General features: G+C 38.8%; 1 protein-coding gene across 3 annotated transcripts in view; it reads right to left on the minus strand.

Moving 5' to 3' along the window:
- GLRA2 (glycine receptor alpha 2) overlaps positions 1–23,107 on the minus strand; it is a 123,195-nt gene that overhangs the window by 69,104 nt on the left and 30,984 nt on the right. For 2 of the 3 annotated variants that reach the window (XM_069003300.1, XM_069003320.1), the window contains exons 4-7: positions 21,691–21,914; positions 8,237–8,319; positions 7,173–7,310; positions 4,716–4,930 (exon numbers count right to left, since the gene is read on the minus strand). In XM_069003300.1, coding sequence (XP_068859401.1) covers positions 4,716–4,930; positions 7,173–7,310; positions 8,237–8,319; positions 21,691–21,914 — 660 coding nt within the window. The remainder of the gene's footprint in view (positions 1–4,715; positions 4,931–7,172; positions 7,311–8,236; positions 8,320–21,690; positions 21,915–23,107) is intronic. The other variant, XM_069003311.1, reaches the window with a different exon arrangement.

Genomic DNA, 23,107 nt, shown 5'->3' on the forward strand with positions numbered 1-23,107 from the left:
CTTTGGTTTTTCAAGTCTCTGCACCTATGCTTTTATTGCATTGGTAATGTAGGTAGTGATTTAAAGTAAAATGAAGTGAATGAAAGGATTCCCAGAAGTTTTGGCGAGCTTTGAATGAGACTTTTTTCTGCACAGATTGCTCCCTGGGGACAGAAAATGCATTCATTAAGCACTGTGCATTAAAGTAACACAATATGAATGCTATGCAACTGTGTAAAATACAGTTGCTATCACTTGACTTAAAATATCCTGAAATGTTTTGCTTTATGGCATTAAAAGGAATTCATTTCCTTGGACTGTTGTTGCTAAGGTTTGGTTTATGTAAGTGTTTTAAGAAAAAAGCAATCTGAAAAATACACAAATAGAACAGCAGAGAACTCATTATTCTTTCAAATGCCTCTTTTGAAAATCCTTTCAAACTTTTTATTCTTTTGATTCAACAGAAGGAGAGCCATTTACAAGTAAAAAGAATAGCAAGAAAATGGTGCTTCAATGCTCTGAAGAAAATAATTGTTTTGCAACACTTCTTAAAAATTCTGTGCTACTGGACCTTGAATTATCCCCCTAACTCCCCCAGTTCATACACATCTGGGCCTGTAAGTAAAGACATATGTCTAGGTGTCCCTTGTGGTGCCCAGACAATCCTCAGTCCATACTCTGATGGATTCATAGAGCCCTTTGGGTCTGTGGGTCTGATACTTCCAGAGGACAAGCATGTGCTGAGCCCTGCATGGATGTACAGCAGCTCACATCAGATTCCTAACTGGTGTTCCCTGGAGTTTCTCTGCAGAGGTGAAGTCCAGCACAGCCTAGGTGCAAGGGATGTCCCTGGCTCGTGCACAGGACTCACACAGAATGCTCAGGGTTTCCCAGGGATTTCACTGTGGATGTGTGGTCACAGTGATCACCCAGCTGGCGCCCAGGATTTCTGCTCAGCTGGCTGATCTGCAAGAGCCACTGGTGCAGCTGGGTGCACAAACATTACCCAGATGGAGTTTCTAAGTGGAAAGTGATGGTGTGACCAGAGGAATTCAGACATAAGAGCATCAGATGGGGGTAAAACTTATACACATAAACATGTGGGAACAGGAACTGATCATAGTAATCCTGATATTTTGGATCACCATTCCTAGGCATCGCAGTGATGGATTAGTCAAACTGGAAGGAGGGTATTCCATCCCAGCTTTCTGGATGAGCTCTTTACCACCCCCTAACACAGCCAACGAGGGCAATTCTGGTTACAGGACCCATCACAACTCTTCTGTAACAAACACAAAATAATTTCATCACTTTAAAAGAGATTGGCTCCATGGTGAATATTTCTCTGCAGATACTCCCTACACACAAAATCATTATTTCATGGAATCATGGTGCATTATTGCTCAGTTTATGCTAGAATTGTGGAGGAAGAGAATCTTTCTGCTTTCTGAGACAGGCACTGCAGGTCACCCTTCACAGAACAGTAGCTTTGCTGTGATGTAATAGTCTACTCTTGCCTTTGGTAAGAAAGAAATTGACTTTGCAGAAGAATAAGGGAAAAAAAATCACATTGATTTCTTTATTACTATGTTTCTGATATTGGAGTTTCACCCTATATTCTTAGACAGAATTACAAAATACTCCAAATATAGTAATTCCACAGAAATACTACAAAATTTACCAAAGAGATATATTTCATTTAGAAGAGTGCATTCTAGATACTTCTCTTATATGCAGCAAATATGAGCTTCAGATTGAATTAATTTTATTCTTTCATTTCCTTTTATTTTCTTTTCTTTTCAGCAATCTCAGTCTTATGTCTAATTTTCAACAGCTGAGTGCCTAATGTCTGTGTTGCCATGACCTACTATTATGAAATCCGTGTATGGAAATGAATGTTAGTAATTAATATGAAAAAGAGCAATTTTAAGCAAACAGAACATTGGTGTGTTATCTTACACCAGGGCTGAGAACAATATGTAGGTAATTACTTCTAAACAGTAACACTTTAGTCATTTAGATAGTAGCTTGGAAACAGACAAAAAAACCTAAGGAATCTTATCACAAGTCTTCTTTGCCTTTCTCTAGGTAAAGGAATTATTCCTGTTAAATTTGGCAATTTTTGATACTTTGGGGTTTTTTTTGTGATAAAGCTCTATTAAAATAGAGAAGAATGGAAAGAAACTCTTGGCATGAAACCAGGTAAATTAAAGTTAAATTGCATAAATCTATATTAATAAGAACAGGACATAAAGAAGGATGGGGAAATTACAGCTCTTGTATTCAATCCTATGCTGCTTTCACAAAGAAAGTTGCACAGTTTTTTTCAGTATTCTTGCAAAAATAATTGTCCTGAAAGATCTTATTCTGTTAGACATTCATGCTTGGAGCAACTTTTAAATGGATGTTTTATGGGCAGCCTAACTTCTTCTGTCTTGGCAATATGTAGACAGGGCTTAGAAAACCATTATTTTTAAACAGGGATTTTGAGACTTCAGATCTGACATTGATTTGATTCAATTCTCTTCATATTTTTATTCCTAAGTGCATTTCAGCTGGACAGATTTTATTAATAAATACAATTTTGATATTGAGTTACAGATGGGGTTTTAAAGCTAAGTGCCTGCAACAGCAATAGCAAGGAAACCTTGCTTCTATGTATAAGGAATCAGGTACTGGTGATTCTGGTGATGAATGGTGCCCATGTTTCCCCAAGCACCTGCATCATCTGGGGTGGGAGTCAGCTGGCTGGAATGCTGCCATTTACTTCAAACCACATTTTTAAGTCAACTGATGCACCTTCAAAAGTCCCCACAAGGATTAACTAACATAGAGAGATCAAATCTCTAAAATAGAGCTCAGCCGAATTACACAGAGAAAATGCAACAGCTAGGCGCAGCCTAAGTGTGCCAGGCTTTCTGGTGAGATACTTTTCTTAGTGCCTATCTTCTGGCAAAGGAACACAGCATAGCAGGAGAAGATGGAGTATGGCCAGAGCACCACCATTCCCTGACAGCCGCTAAGATAAATGTATTTAATCCTGAGGCTGAAGAAGAACCTCTCCGATAATCAACATATCACAGTCAACATATTTTGAATCTTCCCATTTCTTCCACTCAGCAAATACTTTTCTACTCAAACACAACAGCACGCAAAAGGGAAAACATTTCAGCTGGATCAAAGGCCTGTGATGAAAACACTTTCTAAAGTGTTAGTGTTTGGGGTATGCTGACACTGCAGAGCCTCTTGGCAGGGTTTGTTTGCCCAGTAGGAAATGTTGGTGGAAATCTCCACTACAGTGATTGTATTAGCTATATTTCTCAAGCCAGATAATTTGTAAGAAACTTAGAATATATCACATGGCTTCATGTTGTGCCATCTAGACACAGTCTTCAGCGAGTCCAAACTTGCTATTTAAAGAGCCTGTATGCTTCTTGCCAAGATAATCTTTTCAGACTTTCTTTTCAGAATGTTCACTAGTAATATCAGCTGCACTGTCTGAACAAACGTTTAATACATTTTCCATCTGAAATTCTGAGTTAATATATGAGAGGCTTTCAGTTTGCATGGAAAATTATGCATATGTCCAAGTGAATAAGTGAAGCTGAACCAAATGTTGTACTCACCAGATTTTTAAGTGATACTTTTTCATTACTAACAAAGGAGTAACACAATCTGTGCACTTTCTGGAGTTGCCCTATATTTTTTAAGTTGCCCTCCACTTGAACAACTTGCATATTTGGAATGAGACTAAATGTGATACAGAGGGTGAAACACCACAATATACAGCATGCTTTCTTGGAATGGATCATGATCTACACAAACACTCAAAATTTGTGTTCTTCATTGTTACTATGATCCCTGTCCCTGTGATGCTGGACTGCTAGAAAAGGATTCTTCATATACCTCAGAACTCCATACACTATTGCAAACTTACCTACCTCTGAGCTCCCTTCCAGAAAAGTGTATAAAACCTGAGCTTGCACATTAAATTCTACTGGGAATGCTGTTATCAGAAGCATTTGAGCTGTGCCTATGCTGAAAAGAGCTGTCAGCCTGACTAAACAGAGAATTCAGTCTGTAATCTGTAAACCCATCTACAGCATCTGGCCAGGATTAAAAAGACCACAATATTGGAATGAGAGGATATGTTTGTGCATAGACAGGATGAAGGTCTTCAGATGACACTTGAATGAGTATATGGACAAATTCAGCTGGGAAACAAAGACATCAACAGTTCCACACTGAAAAGGTTCTCCAGAGAAATCTTTTAGGTGTATATCTGTTACATACATATATTTTATATATATATATTTGGGTGTAATATTTATATATTCATTGGACTAAGTGCCACATCTATAAACATCAAGATATATGAGAGTCTAACAGTCCAGAAAGGATCAGACAGTGTTTTTAAAGTCCCCAATCTGAAAGGAATCCAGTCAGGTTTCTAAATACCTCAGAAAATCTGGTTTCTAAACACTCAAAACTGAGTGTCAAAAGTAGTAGAAACTCATTAAAAATTCATACTGCTGCACCATTCAGCCATCCACCAAAACGGCAGCAACATTCTTTAATCCAAATGCAAGGATATTGCAAGTCTAACATCACACTGTTACCACTTTCTCACATACCCTTATCAGATGCATAGTTACACAGACCTTTCTGACATTTAAAAGAGTAGCACAAACATTTCTTATTAAAAACAAATTCGCGGTACAAAATTATTTCCTTACTTTTGGGAGGGAAGCTCTCGATCCTGAGCTTTGCGTAGTCATTGTCAAAACTGTAGTGATACCCAGTGCAACTCTGGCTGGAGCAGCATCCATATTGATCCAGAAAGAAACCCAGGATAAAATGACAATCAGCAGGCTAGGAATGTACATCTGGATTAAATAGTATCCCATCTGACGCTCCAAATGAAACTTGACTTCAATGCATGTAAACTTTCCTAGAACATGAAATTACTTTCATAAATGTTTTTTGCACATTTTTATCTTGTTTTCTGAATATAAATTAGATGTGTAGCCTGTTTCCTAACCTAATACTGTAAGCAGATCCTGATACACAGACACTAGTCAGCCACTTGTTGCATGCTAGCTTGGGGGAAGCATGAGACCACTGAAGCAGACTGTGCCCAGTTCTTCATATTAACTGAGAAAATGAATACTAGCACAATTGTTTCACCTCCAGAAAATATAACGTAATGCTTCCTTTCTCAAAATTCAATGAGCTTTTACTTTAGTCAAATATAATGTTAAGTATTAAAAGGGGACAGCATTTTGGTCATTTAGTGACATGAGATTAAGCAATCATGTTTGAACAGACAAATTGTAAACTACCACTCTTGCAGCCTATGGTAGGTCACACTCCTCCTCATTCTGCTCATGTCATTTACCTGTGTCTGTGGATTATGTCTCACAGGAGAATCAACTCAAAGTCTACTTCGAATTTTGCTAAAAGTCTGACTCCAGGAAACCTAAACCAATTTCTCGTGAGAGGTGAGTGATTCTTCAAACAACCGATAGTGGCTGCACAGCAGTCCTGGAGGACTGAAGTTTCGATTGCCTGACGGTGGAACTAGTTGTGCAGCAGGAGATGCAGAGTCCTGAGCTGCAACAGCTCGTCAGCTGTAAATGCAATCACTCCGTGCTGCTCTCAAAATTACTCTGGGTTAGGCACTGTGAGTGCTTTGGCTCCAGGCAGACTACAGGAAAGCCTCTCGTTCCTGAAGTGCCATGCCAATGGTTTCAAAGGATCCCTTTTGAGTTAGTTTGGAAAATGCATGAAGACACACTGCTCCTCATTCACCCTTTCAGGGGATATTAGATGGTTTGCTCCTTTTTGTGACGTTCCTTTACTTTTCTGGTGGACTACGGTGCTGAATGGTGGGTGCAAGAGCTAGCACAAAGGGGAGTGCAGAGGCTGTTTGACAAAGAAAGGAGTGGAGACTGAATAATATCGTCTGACAGCACAAAAGTTCTAAAATGAGTGAGCCGTGACTCAAAAGGCAGATGCTGAGACCTAGGCAGTGGCTGTCCCTGACCAGTCTGCCCATACAGAAGGGGACTGGAAAGGGCTGTGGTGGCCACGTGTGGCAGCAATGGCATGAGTAGCCCAATCTGTCAGAGGCTCTCCAGACTTTTGTGGCACAGCCTGGACAGTGAGTTTAGGAGAAGGCCGAGCTATAAGTTTTATCCACATTTTAATTTCACACCAAACCTGAAGGAGCAAACTACAGAGAAGACAGTATTGGAGGTGCCAATCACAAAGTTTTCCATCCTTGGTACTTAGGGCTCCAAAATGATAAGTTGAATTTATAAAAATTAAAACCAATAATTTTCTTTTCATAGAAATAAATGTGACTTTATTTCTGGAAGAGGCAGAACCTCTCACATTGTATTATTTCATAAAGTGAAAGAAATGTATTTGATGCAACCAGATCAGCTCTTATGCTGCAATGATGAAAAAGCTATTTTAGATGAGAGGGATTATATTTAATCCCAGAAACTACCCAGAAAACTGTTCTCTAAATGCTGTCCCTATTAAATAAACTCCAAGCAGATAAAAATTTTAACAGAGTTTCTTCTTCTCTGTAAAGCTAAAGATAGAAAACACAGCATTATAAACTCCTAAACAGCAAATGAAAGAAAAACTTTAGAGTATTAAACAAAAATTTAATTTCCCAACATTCCATGTCTGTACATTATTCAGATCAGCAATGAAAACAGTGTCTTTTTACATGCTACATCTCATAAATTAGACCACATAAAAGCTGGTGAAAAATTGATATTTTCCCTCACTGGCAATTTGATATGCTGGAGAAATAAACCAGGTTCAGAAAAATCAGTACTTTAAAAGTGATGAATCAATATTTAATAAAATAGTTAGTTTGTTTAAAAAAAGTTTCATTTTAAGGATAGCAAAACAATTAGATTTTTTATCAATATTTAATATTTGAAATGCTTTAATGACTTTAAGTATATTAGAATACCTTAATGAAATTAAACAAAATCTGGAAATTAAATCTTTCAAAAAAAGAGACAATTTCTGTATTTTCAGATTTAAAAATAAGTATGACTGAAAAAAATTTTAATTTCATTTTTTTTTTCATTTTACCTATATTTTCCCATTACAAATTCACAATAGATACCACTGGAACAATTGATAGAAAAAAATAGAATAATGCTCACCAGTGTTGTAATGTTTTGTGCAATAACCAAGTTCTTTATCTTCTTTCAAAATAAACTGTGGCAAGGTTAAACCCTCTGCAACTTGCACAGGTCCATCACTTAGCCACTCAAATATCAGATCATTCATGGTGTAGCCAACTGCAACAAAGAAATCAAAGTTTATTAGATGGCAGCTGACTAGAAAACAGCAAATGTTCTTATGTCTGAGAAACATCTTTTATTGCAATACGTTATCTGTTACATTTTCAAGGTGTTCAGTTAACAACAGCACAGTTCCTCTTAGTTGTTGGTTGCTATAACTACACTATTGCCCTATTAAAAGCAAGAAGTAAACACTGTTATATTCTGAAGCACTGCCCTGGTTTGCCACTAAAAAATAATTTTGCTGGCCCAAACCAGTCTAAGATTCCCTGTGGCAGCCCACAGTTCATAGCCATACAGCTAAATACTTTCTCCCTAAATAGAAAAACCCCAGGGTGGACTGGTACCTACTGAATATTGGGAACGATCACTGGCATCTGCCATTGTCTGAGCCACTCCTGGGTTTGCCTGATTGTTACCTGGTCAGGTTGAAGCAGTGCTGTGGTGGGTGCTGGCAGCTACACAGTATGGAGGGTGTGTGCTGCTTCCCCAGTCCATGCCTTGCCTGTGTTTAGCACACCAGCTTAAGAATCACTATTAGGACCTGAGCTTCATCAGGTATTTTGCCTCCATTTTCCAAAAGTGAGCCTGATTCAGTCAGGCATAGCGAATCCCTGGCTATGTAATAACTGTTCACACTTTCCTGAGACTTAATCATTTCTCCCACACAGCATTGCTGTATCCACCCCTGGAAGTGATGCAACTCTGATGTGTAAGGTGATGTGACCCAGGAGGGAGAAAGATAAGGGAGCAGGAACAGCACAGGTACAGGCAACCCTCACATTATGGTGATAAACATAACTCCCTTACAAAATAGGAATACTGAGTCTCACCACATAAATGTGATAATGTAGATACTATCTAATCACTGAATGTTAGGGTAAAAATTTGTTATTTAATAGATAAAGTAGTTGGGCACTCACAGCTCTCTAGCTGCATTGTACATGTCTGCACATCCATAGGAAAATTCTTCAAGTCCATGGGACAGGACAAGGTTAAAGTAAGCCTAAAATTAGACGGGAAAAAAATATGTTAGACATGTACAGGTTTTATCTAAAGCCTCATACTTAAGAGTTTAAAGGATCAAGACCAAATCTTAACACCTCAAAGGCTGGGCTTGTCTCCCCTTTGAGCTCTTCAGCACATGAGAGCTGTGGTGACAAAGTGTGTGAGCAAACGGGGCACTCTGAGCCTGCTCTGGCTGAGCAGAACAGAGGCAGAGAAGACAACATCGGGATAGCAAGGCATGCTCTCCACTAATGCACCAGTGAATGTTTTATGTACAATACTGAACCAAATAATCCAAAAGCTGAAATGTCTGGTCAAGGGACACATGTTTTTAAGTTTATTTTGGAAAAGCAAAAAAAGGGAAACAACAACCATGGGGGTTTTTTTACAGAGTGCACAATGAGTCCCATTTCCAAGCCTTCATTCTTACTGCTTAGCCACTAAAAGAAGGCAAAAACCATTATACAGTAAAAGCTGGAATCACATTGCATTAAAGGAGTACAGATAAAAGAAAGTAAGCCTAAAGGAACATAATCATACAAAATATATGTCTTTTAATTTTTCAGTTGTTATTGTCCCAGCTAAAGCATAACGTTACTTAAATGGGAATACTTCTAATGTTTCTTTCTTTCTTTCTTTCCTTTTTTTTTAGTTCATTTTACCTTCTAACATTTGATTGAAATCCATTTCAAGACAGTCTCTTCTATTTCTTTTCTTTTTTTTGTGTGAGGAGCAGAAACCATTTTTAGCTAACCAAGGTATTGGAATGGCCTAGTTATAAACAACTAGCTTTGGGAAACAGTATAAGTGTTAGGATTTTGTTTCAAATCATATTTTAAAAGTACATTTTTATTTCTGATTACATTCAGCACAAAAAACACTTTGAAACAAAGAAAGCAAAAAAATTCCCCTCTGTGCCCTTTTTTTATGAAGGCCAATAACAAGATTGTCTGATTTGAAGGGACACTGAAACATTAACACAGTAATTATGTCAGTAATTATTTAATTATGTCAGTGAACCTACAGGTCAGCTTTTTAAAAGTATAACCTTGAAACCATGTTTTCCCACAATCATATGTGATCTCTACGGAGAAATACTTGACTAAGTTCTGTCTCCCACGGTGACTTTGTGGTTCCTACAACATACAACTGATTCAAGGTCTTTGAGTCTATTTCTTCACCATGTGAAGTTTTGGGGACCACCTGGCTGGGGCTTCTAGCTGTAAAATCACTGTGACAAAAAGATGATATTTAGGTAACTGAGATCAAAATTGTCTCAGCCAGATCTAAGATCACATTCAACATCACTGCTGTTGCCTACATGGGGGCTACCTTGAAAAAGTCACACTATTTTCATCTTGATACAGTCTTCAGCAAACAAGGTTATAGTACCAGGAAATTAGAGATCACTTTTATGTGGCAGTGAGATGAAGAAAAGTCCTCAGTACTCTTCTCAACATCACCATAGGAAGTAAACTCACATTTTACATCAAACCTTTGGGACCAAATAGCAGAAATATTCAAAAAGAAAAATTGTCATCTAGAGAAAAAAGTTTATCTAATAGACATATAAGTGTCATTGAAAATTTGTCCTTTCCTCATTTAAATATTTTAAATCCTTGCAAATGTTAACTAGGTACTAGGTAATTTCCTGCACTAAAGATTGAGCTAATTAAGTTGCTAATCCCCAGCACTAACAAAACAGTGCCTCTGCCTCTTTCCTGAAACATTGCTATATCAAATTCCCTTCTTTTCAGTCATCTTCTAAATATGGCTTAGACATTTTAAGTTCTTTTCAAACATGCCTTTATGCAAATGCAGCCTTTGCAAATACGTCATTTGTTTCCATTCATTTAAGTAGGCATGGGCTATCCACCCCTTGGATTTTACTGACTGTCAGGTGTGGACTGCACACTGATTTTGTTTCCTTTCTCCTTCATGCCTTTCTACACCCCAAAAATTGAAGTAATCTGGGGGTTTGACTACATACATATTCAGGAAGGTCTCATTATTTTAATATCAAATTTATGAGAAAGTAAATACACCCAGTTGCAGTTTTCAAGATTCACAAGGAAAAAATAATCTATCTCCATTGATATAAGATAGATATATCTTTTTTTTTTTCCCTGGAGGTGAGAGGAGAAAATTGTGTAGGCTCATTTTGTATGTCCACACAAAGCCTAATACCCTACTTTCTCTTCCTAATAATTGTTGTCTTTCACAAAGACTAAATTATTCTCTTCTCCCCTTGAAAAATGAAAAACAATTTTTATTCACTGTGTTGATGAGACCAGCTCAAGACATCATGCCCTTATAGTTCTACCCCTACCACTTGTTCACCTCAGCACAGTAGACATTCATAATTAGTATCTTTGCCTCTAATCCCTTTTACCAGCCATAATGCAAGTGTTGAAACACTTGAACAAAAGGTTATAGCCTTGTATCATCCACAGATCCACTGATTTTCAGTAAGATTACTCCATGCTAAATTTTCAGCAGCTGGAATTTGAAATAGATCCACTGAAGTCCATGGTGATGGGTCAATTTATACCAGTTGACTCTTTTTCAGTAAAACTATGAGACTGCAAATGTTTCCAACCCCTGGTGCCACATCACTATTTATGTATCTACATTAATAAGGACACAGGGTCATAAAAACAAAGTCTTGGGTAGATAAAGCTACCCACACTGCTGATAATAACAGTGTCATTGACAAAAAATATTTCAGCAAAAAGAATGTCTCACATGTGGCAAATTCAAGAAGGGCCCCTGGAGGTTTGGAGCAAAGAGCAAATTTAATGAGGAATTACACTGACGAACACTTTAATCGTTAATAAAACAGAACAAACTGCTATAGAACAATTATTTTCTTTTTCAGGCACCCCGCCACCAAGCCCTTTGAGATGCATAAACAACAGATTGGTGGTGGAGAACCATAAACACTGATGGGAAGTGTTTTATGAAATGAGAAGAAGCTGACTGGGGACTCGATTCTGCCTTCAGTTACCTGAGCATCCTCCACCTCACGCCAGCCAGACCCAGGTGGCACAGCTGGCTCACGGAAAGCTCTGGGGCTGGGCACGTTATGTTTTCCAGCTGAGCACAGAGGGCTCAGGAGGGAGGAGAGAGTCACGTCTCCAGTGCCTCAGCACACCAGGCACAGTGCCAGGGACAGCACACTGCCTCAGAGAAGAGGCAAAGCTGCTCTCTTCTTTCCCTCCTTGCTCTCTCACCCAACCCACAGCCAAGGAAGAATTAAACCCTGGAATAATGCAAATAAGAGTATGAACAGAACAGAATCAGAGCCAGAAGACAAAAAATGAACAATTAGCTGTCACCGTGACAAAAATAATAAATAAATAAATCAGTAATATTACTGAGCAACACTGTAGCATAGACAGGGCTATAATCCAAGTACTCCAGGGCAGCATTGTCTTTAACATGCTTTGGACTCTCTTCCTGAGGATTCCCTCATACATTAGGCAGGTCCTTCTGAGCAGCATCTGCTGACACCTTAAATGCCTTCAAGGTGCAGCAGGCACTGTTGGGATTTCTTCACTCAGCATTTCATTCGAACTCCCCTCTTTCATCCCCTGGTTTCACTATAAAGTCCTGAGCTATCACTAAGACCTGGGTTGTGGGCCTGTCTCTCTTCCCACCCCTGCTCAAAATTCTTAATTTCTGGTCACTCCAGGGACCCACTCATAGCATCACTCAGAGAGCTGCATTCCCCAATTTCTGCAGGCAGGAGGGCAAAGTCCTCCAGGCTGTGGCCTCCTTTGTCACAGAAGTCAGAATAAGGCATCTCATGGGAAAAAATAAATAGCCTGACTATTTAATCAGAAACCCTCATGCTTGTTATCTTTCACACCTGAACATGTTTTGCAATGCCAGTGTTTTCTCCTGGTGTAAGTAGCCATGGCCCCAGATGGGCCAGCAGCAGAACTCAGCACAGGCACTGCTGCTGCCCTGAACGCAGCTGCTGCACCCAGCCATCATCCTCCAAGGAAAAGGCAGTGGAGGGGTGACACACCTGTGCAGCCAAGGGGCTCAGAGGTATTTATGTGTGTGCAACCAAATCCTGAGCTCAGCAGAGGGGCCAAGATACTGTTTCCTGTTTGTCCTTCAACCACTCCTGCCTTTATCCTGTTCTTTCTCCAGCCTGGAGGCATTTTCCTCATGTCTTCCTATGCCTGCCTATCTACCCTGTCCCTGTCTCCCAGGGACACCTACATGACACAGAGCCCACACATTTTCCTTTGCCTCCTGGTCGGTCCTCACTCTCTTTCCCCCTCCTTTTCCTGTTGACCAATTCCTCTCAAAAGCCACTCCCACCTGCTTTCAGGGCATAAAGTCTTGAGGCCAGTCAGCATTTGACCACTGACCCCCAAAGCAGCACCATCAGTAGAGGGTAAGGATCTTGAATTAAAAAAAAAAAAAATAAAAAAAGAAAAGAAAGCAATTCAATATGAATAAAATGTATGTAAATAGATTATTCTCAATATGATTTCCAATCTCATTCTTTCCCTAGAGGGTTTTGAATGCTGGGGCTCCCAGACATCACAGCACATCTATGGTAATCTCACAACATTACAAAACACTTCAGAGTACTACATAGACAGACTGTTTGTGAATGGTCTGCAAACCAAATCTGAAGTAATGAACTGCTAGTATTGTGTTGAACACTTAGGGAACTGGGTTTACACATTACGTAATCCAGGAACTTTTTTTAAAATAAATTTGAGAGAATATGTAATTTTAACTGAGATTTGACATATTGTCTTGTCTGCAGCAGCCACTGAACTGTATTCTAACCCACTCCTTTACAAGCAGCTATCACTCCTTAGCTTGATGTGTTGCAAGACACCCAAAACTTCCCTTGATCTCAGTGACATTTCATCCCAGAGGAGGACACTGGTTCCACAAGAGAAAGACCCTGGGGATCATAATATGTGGTATATGATGACAGGGGAGTATTCTTTTCATTAGTTATTCTGCAAGAAGGGTTGGTTATGAGTGGGCTACAGAACAACAGCCTCCTCACAGAGTTTTTTCTAACAATAAATAACTAGGATCAGTCCTGTTATGTATAGAAATACTGTTGGGAATTTAAAAAGCCCTGTAGATAAGGGTACAAATCCCTTCCATCTGCAAAAGCCCCCATGATTATCTCCCTCACTAGCATGAAAAGCAACAAATGCCTCACCATGAGTAGGCATGGTGTCAAAAATAGCATTTTGTTTCTATTCTTATCATTTCATTCTTTCACGCTACGCCCATCTGCACCTCAGCTGCTGGGACAGGAGATTTCACAATCTAGGATTTTATGCTGCAAATACCAGAACATAAATAGCACATGCATGATCACTGGTAGCATTGCCTATGTGCCATTTTTGTCAAAAGAATAATACCTGTGCAAAACCCTCAGTGCTGGATTTAGTGAGACAAGTGGGATTTCTTTTTTCCAGCATTGTTAAATCTAAAGATGCTATTGTAAATTGCAAGGTTTCTGGTATTTTTCTTAAAGCTCCAAGCTGACAATAAAGTTAAAGATATTTTAGCAGTATTTTTTTTCTTTGAAAGATTAAACTCCTGATCCTTGTAGCTACTGAAATAACATTAAAATATTACCTAAGCACAAGCAGACAAAGTTCCCTATTAAACTGGCAGGGGAGATGAAGTTGCACAGCAACCATGACAGCATCGCATGACACAGGAGCAAATGGCATTCAGGCTAGTGACACTGAAACAGGGAGGAGAATCTAAAATCTCTTTCTATTCCTCCCAGCCCCCTCTCTTGGGTGCCTGAAAGAAGGGCACACAGACTGTTCACTTATCAGAGGGCAAAAAAAAGAAAAACAATTCCCAGTGCCATTCTTCTTTTAAATGTCTTTTCATTTTGTAGTCCATCTCATTATTTTTTCAAGGACCTGACTCATCATTTTGAATGTCAATTCTGGTAATTTTTACAGTCTGCAGGCTTTGTCCTGTTAAATGGAACAGTCAAACTGACTTCTTTTTTCCTTAATTTTGAGGAGTCCTGGAATTCCTCTCTAATATTTGTCATGTTCTGCAGCTTCATTTCTCTCAAGTAGGAATGGGCTGAAGTTGAGCTTAGAGGAGATGTGGAACCTTCTCTGCTATGGCAAAATGTGAGTTATAGGCTGGAGTTTCACGTACTGCTGTTTCTGAGCATGTTTTCACTCCCTCCAGTGCTTTGCTTTGCTTCATGTGCTGCTTAACAACACAGGAGCTGGCACAGAGCAGGGTGGTGGATTTCTCATTACAGGCATCCCACTTCTCATTGTAATGCAATCACTGTCTGCAGATACACAATGCCGGCACATGAGCTGCCAGCAAATGATTTTCCAATTATTGCTCAAACAAATCTGTGAAATTAAATTCAGGTGTGATTGTATGTAACAGTTAAATTCTGTAACCACCTGTTTCCTTTACATGAGGAACAGTATTTTACCTTTTCTTTTTTCTCTGTCATTTTCTATCTTAGTTTTCCCGCAGTGTGTGTTTGGTATGGTGTTGCTTTCCTCCTGGCATGATGAGATCTCTGTTCTAAGCCATATACTGCAATCCAGTTGGCAAAAGACCTTTATCCCTGGGACCATGTTCTAGGAAAACATGATTTTTGTACAATTTAGGAAGGGTTCCTTCCCCTACATCATTTTACACCTAACCTTTAACTGCTCCAGTGCAAGTTCAATGGTTAAATGAAGTGATTGATCACCAGCAGTCGAGGACAGGCATTGCCAGTAGCCATAAGGAGAGCGGGTACACAGACATGTATTGGCTGTGCAACCATCCTGTTGGCACAGATATCCATCAGTAGCCACCTGCCAGTACTTTTTGATCCTGCTAGCCAAGACCAACTTCATGTGTACAAATTGGTCTCTAGCAGCATTTCTTACTTTTTTACTTAGAAAAAAATCTTCCTTTTTAATTGAGACACAGGAGTATAGGGCTGTAGAAATGACATTTCATGCCATCAAAGCTGATCATCTGCTATTAGCTAGAGTCACGTCCTCTCAACCTTCTCAAAAATGATCAAAGTTCATTTCATGGTGTCTACTGTGTGTGTCCCTGTTTGTGTTGGAATATTGTTCCAGGAATTCAAGGTGTACGTGGCTTTAAACTTTATAACTTCCTCTGTGATCTTGCTTATGACCAGTTCAGAGCCATTTTTTCTCCTGGCAGCATTGTCCTTCAGTCTCAGCAGCTCCCCTCTTGTGTTTGTAATTACCTCCAGTGCTCTCATGTCTCATCTGGGGATGTGTGTGGCATTAGAGAAAGAAGTGAGGCAGTACATGCTCAGATACAATGCCCATATCTCTGCTTTGCTTTAAATGCCTTATGAAGTAAAAAGCAACTAATTTTGTGTCATTAAAATGTAAATTATTCTTTTCTTAAGCAGTATAATCAATGGGGTTTTAACAATAGCTCTGTTAGTTGCATAACAAAGTATCCATATTAGGCTTTATTATTTATTTAGTAGATGTTATTATCTGTTATGCAAAGCAAGTACTTTAGATACAACAGCAAAGTAAGGGTATTGGAAACCTGGGGCTCCCAGCCTCAGACTGAATTTGTAGATTGGGAGGGAATGACAAAGAAGCTAGTGGGTGATGTAGATAAGAGTATTAGGAAACAGCCCCAAAGGATGCGAAGAATCTGAGTTGATTTATTTAAAAAGCCCCAAAATTAAGGGGAGTGGGGCTGGAAGGAGAGGCAGGAGTAAGGGCAAAAAGGAAAGAAAAAGGAAGGATGAACAACAGAGAGCTACTGATAATCCAAGGACATTGGGTTCAGGGGTAATGAGAACGGCTGCTTGTCCCACAAAAGACTGCTATTTTTTAGCTTCTGGAACCATTGTTATTATTGTAATCATGCTTATGGGAAGACAAATTTGTCAAATTCACTTGATTCCCATAGCATGCAGCCACAATTTGGGAAGTCTCCACATCCCAGTAACATTGTGAAATTCACTTGATTCCCATAGCATACAGCCACAATTTGGGAAGTCTCCATGTCCCAGTAACATTGTGCAGCATAATAAATTTTAGTGATTGTAGCTCTGTAAGGCCTCAGCCTACAGTACGTATTAGCTGCCAAACACCAAAATATTTTAGGTGTTCTCTATTTCAGTTAGCACTTCCATTGATTATTCTTCAATGTTTTGGTTTGGTTCAAATGTAGAAAATTTACTTTGTATATGAAGACATTTTATGCTTTTGGAAAGCCAGAGCAGTTAGAATGAGGTAGTGTACAGTTTTGCCAATGCAAGAATGAAATAATTTTCAATGAAAATGTCCCTGTGCTTATTGACATTCACTTCCAAACGAAAATTGCCACCTTGTCAATACCAGTGTTATTCTGATAGGACCTGAGGTAATAGATATGTTTGTGTGAGGTGGGAGTTTAATAAGCAAAAAGACATGTCAATCATGACAAACATCTCCATGATCCCACCTCTGCCAATCTGTCACATGGAAAGACAATGCTGCTAGTAAAGTCCAAATCCTCTTAAATCCCAACACTAGACTGTAAAATAAAAATGAAGTCATCAAATTAAAGCACAGAATGCACACAGAGCTATAGAACATAAAATTTTCTACCACTGTGCTAGGCTAGACTGTGCTGTGACATGGATGATTTACACACAATGGGTATAAGTGGATCCTTAATACCATTCAGCTGATAAAGTCTGTACCCAAAAATGTTTTAGAAAACCTACACCTGACTTCACTGTAACATGGCAACATATTCTATAGTAGCCATGCAAAAAATCCAAGACTGTATCTTATTGAAAAGCAATATATTTCAGCAGGAGAGTGAAGTTTTTGCCATGAGCAGTCTGTTGCAGAGGGACCAGCAGTGCTACCTATGTATTTCCTTAATCTGCTTTTCTTTCCCATAGGGCAAAGAACACGAGTACAGAGGAGACTACAAGACACAGAAGTTTCTCTCAAAAAAGCTGGATTATAAAAGTGCTATGGATTACTTGTGATGATTTATGTGATGGACATGGCAGTCATAACTCCTGATCTAACACCAAGTGGTGTATGGGGTCATGGGGGTGCAGGAGGGAGTTGACTCAGTGCTCTGTCCCTCAGCACTATGGCCACACTAGGAAGAGCTGATTTTGGATGCTCCTGAGTAAGGCAGCTGGCATGGGAGGTGGCATTGCAAATAGATGTACTGTGTTCACAGATACTTCTCTTGGCTTGCATAAGCAGGTGAGGGCTTTGGGATGTACCAGCTGCCCCTGTCAGCTACTTGTTGTGGAATGGAGGGGCTGGTAACCATTCCCAGAACAACTACACCAACAGAGAAATCCAATAGCTTGAGCCTTCTCTGTTTCCTAGTGCCCTACAGCACAGAAGTGCTTTCTAGCAGACACTCTGCCCTCAGCCACAGTAACATTTACAATTAAAACTAGGTCAATAGTTGAAACCACAAGGAACTAATTGTCTACATAACTAACAATTCTGGCACTGGGAAGACAAAGACAGAAAAACAGATATTTTGAAAGACTTGAGGAAATTCTTCCTAGGTAGTTAATTGCTCTTGGACCAGGAATAGCAAAAATAGGGGAAGAAATGTAATTTGTGAATTTGCACAGATCTCCTCCCTAGAATTCCAAGTATCTCTCTTGTCAAATTATGCAACACATTCTAAAATCTTCTCATATTTAAAAAATATGTAGTAATCTGCTTTGTAACTATTCCTGGCTAAATACACTGGCACTAAAATTCAGAGCAAAGCTCAACTGAGAGTGTTTTCTGGACTGCAAGTAAAAAAAAAAAAAAATATATATATATATATAGTTACAATGCTTTTACCTTCCTGACTAATATATTCTAGATTCAATGCTGTGGATCAATATTACTGTTGAATTATATCACCTTCTGAATCAATCTCATATGGGTGAGATGCACTGAAAATATTAAAAAGAGAAGGAGGCAATTAATGCAGAAAAAAAAATCCACAAACCTTAAATAAAACCACTTTCTATCACTTTGCTAAAATAAGCTTTTAGGCAGATGCTAATATTCTGAGCTGGCTGGCAGCTTGAAATGAATTTGTGGGAATCAGGTAGCAAAAATGGGTGACTCAGAGAGAAAATAAAGCCTTCTGTGTGTTTATTTAGCATTTTCCTCTCCCAGGTGTCCTCAGGGGGCTACAGAAGACATGACCCTTGTCCCTGGAACATAAAGCCTGTGCAGTGGGGTGTGCAATACAAAATGCAGGTGTCATACAGAATGTGAGTGCCTGGAACAGAATTCTTGGTACCATCATGCAGTGCTGCCACACTTTCCAAGTGCAGAACCCTCTCCAAAATCCAATTCATGCAGAAATCAGTCAAGGATTGGGAGCAGATGAGTCACAAGTATCTAGGGGGTGACATTGTGTAGGTTATGATTTGAACTCTTATTTTTTTTTTTTCAGTATACAATATAAACACAAACTAGTTTATTGAACACTGCTATTACAAACATTTCCTGTTGGCTGCTCTCTACAGATTACTTTAAAATAAATGTTATAGCTATTTAACAGTTTTTCAATTGTTATATATGAGTGGAACTGAGACTGAACTTGACTAAAGTGAAGTTGCTTGCTGAATATATCTTTGCTGTAATTTCAGACTTCTCAAAATACATGTGCCTCTAAGATCTCTTGCTACATCTCCAGTGGCAATAGCATACATTTGCAGTATTAAGTAGTTCTGGGTTCCCTCCACAAGGTTCTAGTTTTCCCTGCAGCACCAAAAGGTTTAGACCTGTTACTCAGCTATAGAGCCTGAGGCTGTATATAGCATGCTATCCGAGATCAGAACAGGTATCATGCAGCATGCAGCAAACATACAAACATGGGGTTGGATTCCTAAAGTTATGATTCAGAGGGGGGCACATCAAACATCAACAACTTCTTATTTTCTGTAACAACTCCCAGGGAATTAAATGTAGTTGTAGGAATCTGCAAGCATGAGCATCATGATTATCATAAGGCAAACTATGATGGAAATCTACATTATGCCTCTTCTGTGCTGTGTTAGGGTTGTTTCTTTGACAAACTATACAAGAGAAGGATGAAGAACCTCATGCTTACCACAGGGTGATATAATTGCCTTAGCCAAGCACTGCAGTGGAGGTGATACATGGCCCAGACCCTCACTCACTCTTTTGTTTATTTATTTTATTTATCTGAGCACCCATATGCTACACCAAATGTCTCATTTTAATAAAATATGGACCATGAGCTGTTGTGCCAGGTGACCTTCCAAATTCTGTTCAGAAAGGGCAGGTTTGGCCTCTGAGAGCATTTAACAGCATAAGTCAGTTCAGCCCCCTGCCTGGTTCATTCTCATGTTTTCAGGGCAGTATCTAGGAAGAGGGATACCACTGCCATATAATACACACACCTCGCTTCTTGTGCATTAATTACCACGGGCACTTCTAAAATCACTCTATGAAAAGAACAGTTTGTGTTTATGCAAGATTAATTTGATTTTGATTTTGTTACATTTGGAAATACAACAAAACAGCCTACCTGCTATATCCCAGAGGCATTTTCAAAGTGCTTTAAACAATTAAAGCACTTTAAATGCTAAATGTTAAATATCACAACAGGCAAAGTGCTATTGGTGCAGTAGTGAACATTCACAATGTACTGAATCTAATCACTAAAATATTGTTTGTTTCTGCATAGCACAACTACAAGTGGCTGACATTAAACAGAAGTATCTAGCCCAGTATCTAGAGAATAAGGACAATATTTTCTAATTGCTCCTGATTTCAAGTTTCTGTACTCTGTAAAGTTTTCTTCACTGTAAAGTGTTAAAAATTTGTATGCCATGTTAGAGGTGCCAGGTAAGCCTCTGTTACTGCTGCACAATACAAACGAGAAGCAATGAGCTTTGCTTAGTGCTCTCTTGGAATACTGCTTATGCTGCTTCAAATTAATTTGCATTTAGGTGTGGGAATTTTACAAATGTGATATGGCAGCTCAAAATATCACTTTTGCCACATGAGCAAATGTCAGGAAAACTATCCATCTGCATTCAGAGCAGCACCCAACTGCACTGTTTCCTCCAATAAGATGGTGTCTGACGTCATTCAAACAAACAGATGCATTCATTTCTTTCAGGGTGAAACAGGAAATATTTGTAAGTGACAGCATATTTATCACTCTGCTAGTGCTGGTACCATCCTTGTATCCTATTATTTCTCTCAAACTGTTCAGGTACAGCAATTTGAAACCCTCCTCAGTAACCCAGCTTCATCTGTCGAAATCTTACTTAGCAAGGAATTTCCACAAGAATTATGTAAGTGGATGAAGTTTCATGCTAATATTTATTTATTTAATATCCTAAAGAACACAGCTATCCCAAGCCTGGATCAACAGTAATTCCTTAATGAAAATGCAGTCAAAACCAGAATGCCCCATCAGAAATAACTGCCTGCTAAACTAATCTGCTTTGCAGACGAGCAAAGTCACTAAACAACCTGTTAAACAAATACTATCATGTTTGCTTTCCACAACACAAGAAAGGCAAAAGCCAAGAAGCATTCCCAGCAAAAAGAATACCCCAGTAATTACTTCATTTTACACAATCCTAAGAGCAATAATAGAGTCGTTTGAGTCTTTGGCTACCTCTATTAAGCAATTAATGGCTCACAGTAAGCTGAATGTCAAATGAATACTGCAGGTTGTTTGCTGCTGTTTATGCCTGTGGAATGCAATTTTGTTTTTCTGCTTATGTCCCATTTCATCAGGTCATATCAAATCATATTTTGTCTGTGTTTATTAATTCAGCTAAATCTAGTCAGATGACACACACTTCAACGCACTTAGTATTAAAAACAAATGCTTTCCAGAGTTCCAGGGGTTTTTTTAAACATGGTTAGATACATACAATTAGCCAGTGACTTGCACGTCAAATTTATTGCATTGCAAGCATGTTTGTACCTAAAGTGTTGAGCAGTCATTTAAATTAATATTCCCCTTTACTTTTAAATTGCAACCCACAGATGACTGAAGAGACGATTTTGTCTTTGTAAGAGGAGTGACTTGAGCTAATGCTAATGGGAATTACTGAGGCATACCATTAAAGTTCTACACAGCCTCAAGTTTTCAGCAAGACCAGGAAGTACTGCTGTGCCACTTAGAGACTATTTTGTAAAAAGTAAAATGTTAGGAAAGAAACATAGGCAAATTTTCCTTCTACCCCGCTGGGACTAGGTCTCATTTCAGTTGGACACATGGGACAACAAAACATTAAACATGCACATTGCATCCAGAAAAACAGAGAGGGAAAGAAAGGGATGAAGAGAGAAAAAAAATTTAATTGGTTTACCTGATACTGTACAACACCTTTCCAGTTTTAGAAATTCTCAGCAACTTGTTGTCTGTTGTGACATCATGGAAATTTGCTCCTTTCTCATTGGCAAAGAATAAATCTGGCTTCCAAATAGAATCCAACATAGAGGGATCCAAATCCAGGGAATCATCAGGATATTCGCTGTAAGCCAGACGTGAGTCATTCCACTGCTGTCTCAAAAAAATGTTCACTCTGTAGTCCTACAGAAATGTCATGTAAAAAGGTTACTAAGCCACCAAAACTGAAATCCCACTTTAGCTTGCTTTATGTTCTTAGACTTACTGCAGTATGAGCATTACAGCAAACATTTGTGTTATCCTTTGAACATCAGAGTTGTCATTTGAAAATAAAGTTGCCAAAATGCTGCATTGAACCAAACAAACACAACTCGTACATTCTCCAAATCAAAATTCCTTCAGTGATGAGAAAAATATTAACTGCAATCTCCACTATTAAATATAACCCTCTTTCAAATGCTGTGCATTAACTGAGAGATATTTGGAAATTCAAAAAGCATGTCAGCTAAATATATACAATTTCATCAAAGAGTCTATAAAATTAACAATTTAAATAAATTGATTCCGATATGTAACTCATTAATGTCTAATGTACTCATGAATAGTTTTTAATTCCAGTGAAGCCTAAATTGTATAGAAGAAATTAAATCACCACTTCTTATGTATTACTTGTTTCCTTTTCCTATTTACTGTATGCTTTTCTGTGTATGTTTGTTCATTTACTCCTCCCTGTCTGCATCCCATTAAAATTGGCCTAATTGTATTCTGCTTGGTGGTCTGCTAGTCACAACTGGGAAAGGAAGTAATTACTTAGAGGTTCATTTAGAACCAACATTAACACTGTGTCAAGAACTGGTTATTAAGGGAGAGTGCAAAAAGATCTTTCAGGTTCTAAACTCTCTGCAGGGAATGGAAAGAAGCAAATTCTTACTCTCCTTATCTCAGATTTCCAAAGCCAGCAAATAAGATCTTCATCTCTCTGAAATTACTATTTCTAATTTGTTTGTGAACACTCTCTTAGAAATGCACCTACTCTTCCTCTAAAAGAAAAATATTTAATAATATTTGTACTGATTATATTAGCTAAAGGAATGCTTTATCAAATAATTCTGCTGACAGTACAAAGCATTAACGTTTAGGATTTGCTTTATGGTAGCGGCTGTACATTAAAGTGGCAGCACTGTGGTTTTGACTTGGAAAATGTATGAGCTGACTGGGTCTTAGTCAAGTAACTGAACTGCATGGGAAAGAACTTATCACCCTTGAAATGCAGATAAATAGTCTCACTCTGATCAGAGCTGCAGAAAGCAGCTCGCAGACTCTGTGAACAAACCCCTCCGAGCTTCAGCTTTTGCACCCTTTGCTCAGTGGGGTGG

This window comes from Aphelocoma coerulescens, chromosome 1, assembly GCF_041296385.1.
Source record: "Aphelocoma coerulescens isolate FSJ_1873_10779 chromosome 1, UR_Acoe_1.0, whole genome shotgun sequence".
Lineage (NCBI taxonomy): Eukaryota > Metazoa > Chordata > Aves > Passeriformes > Corvidae > Aphelocoma > Aphelocoma coerulescens.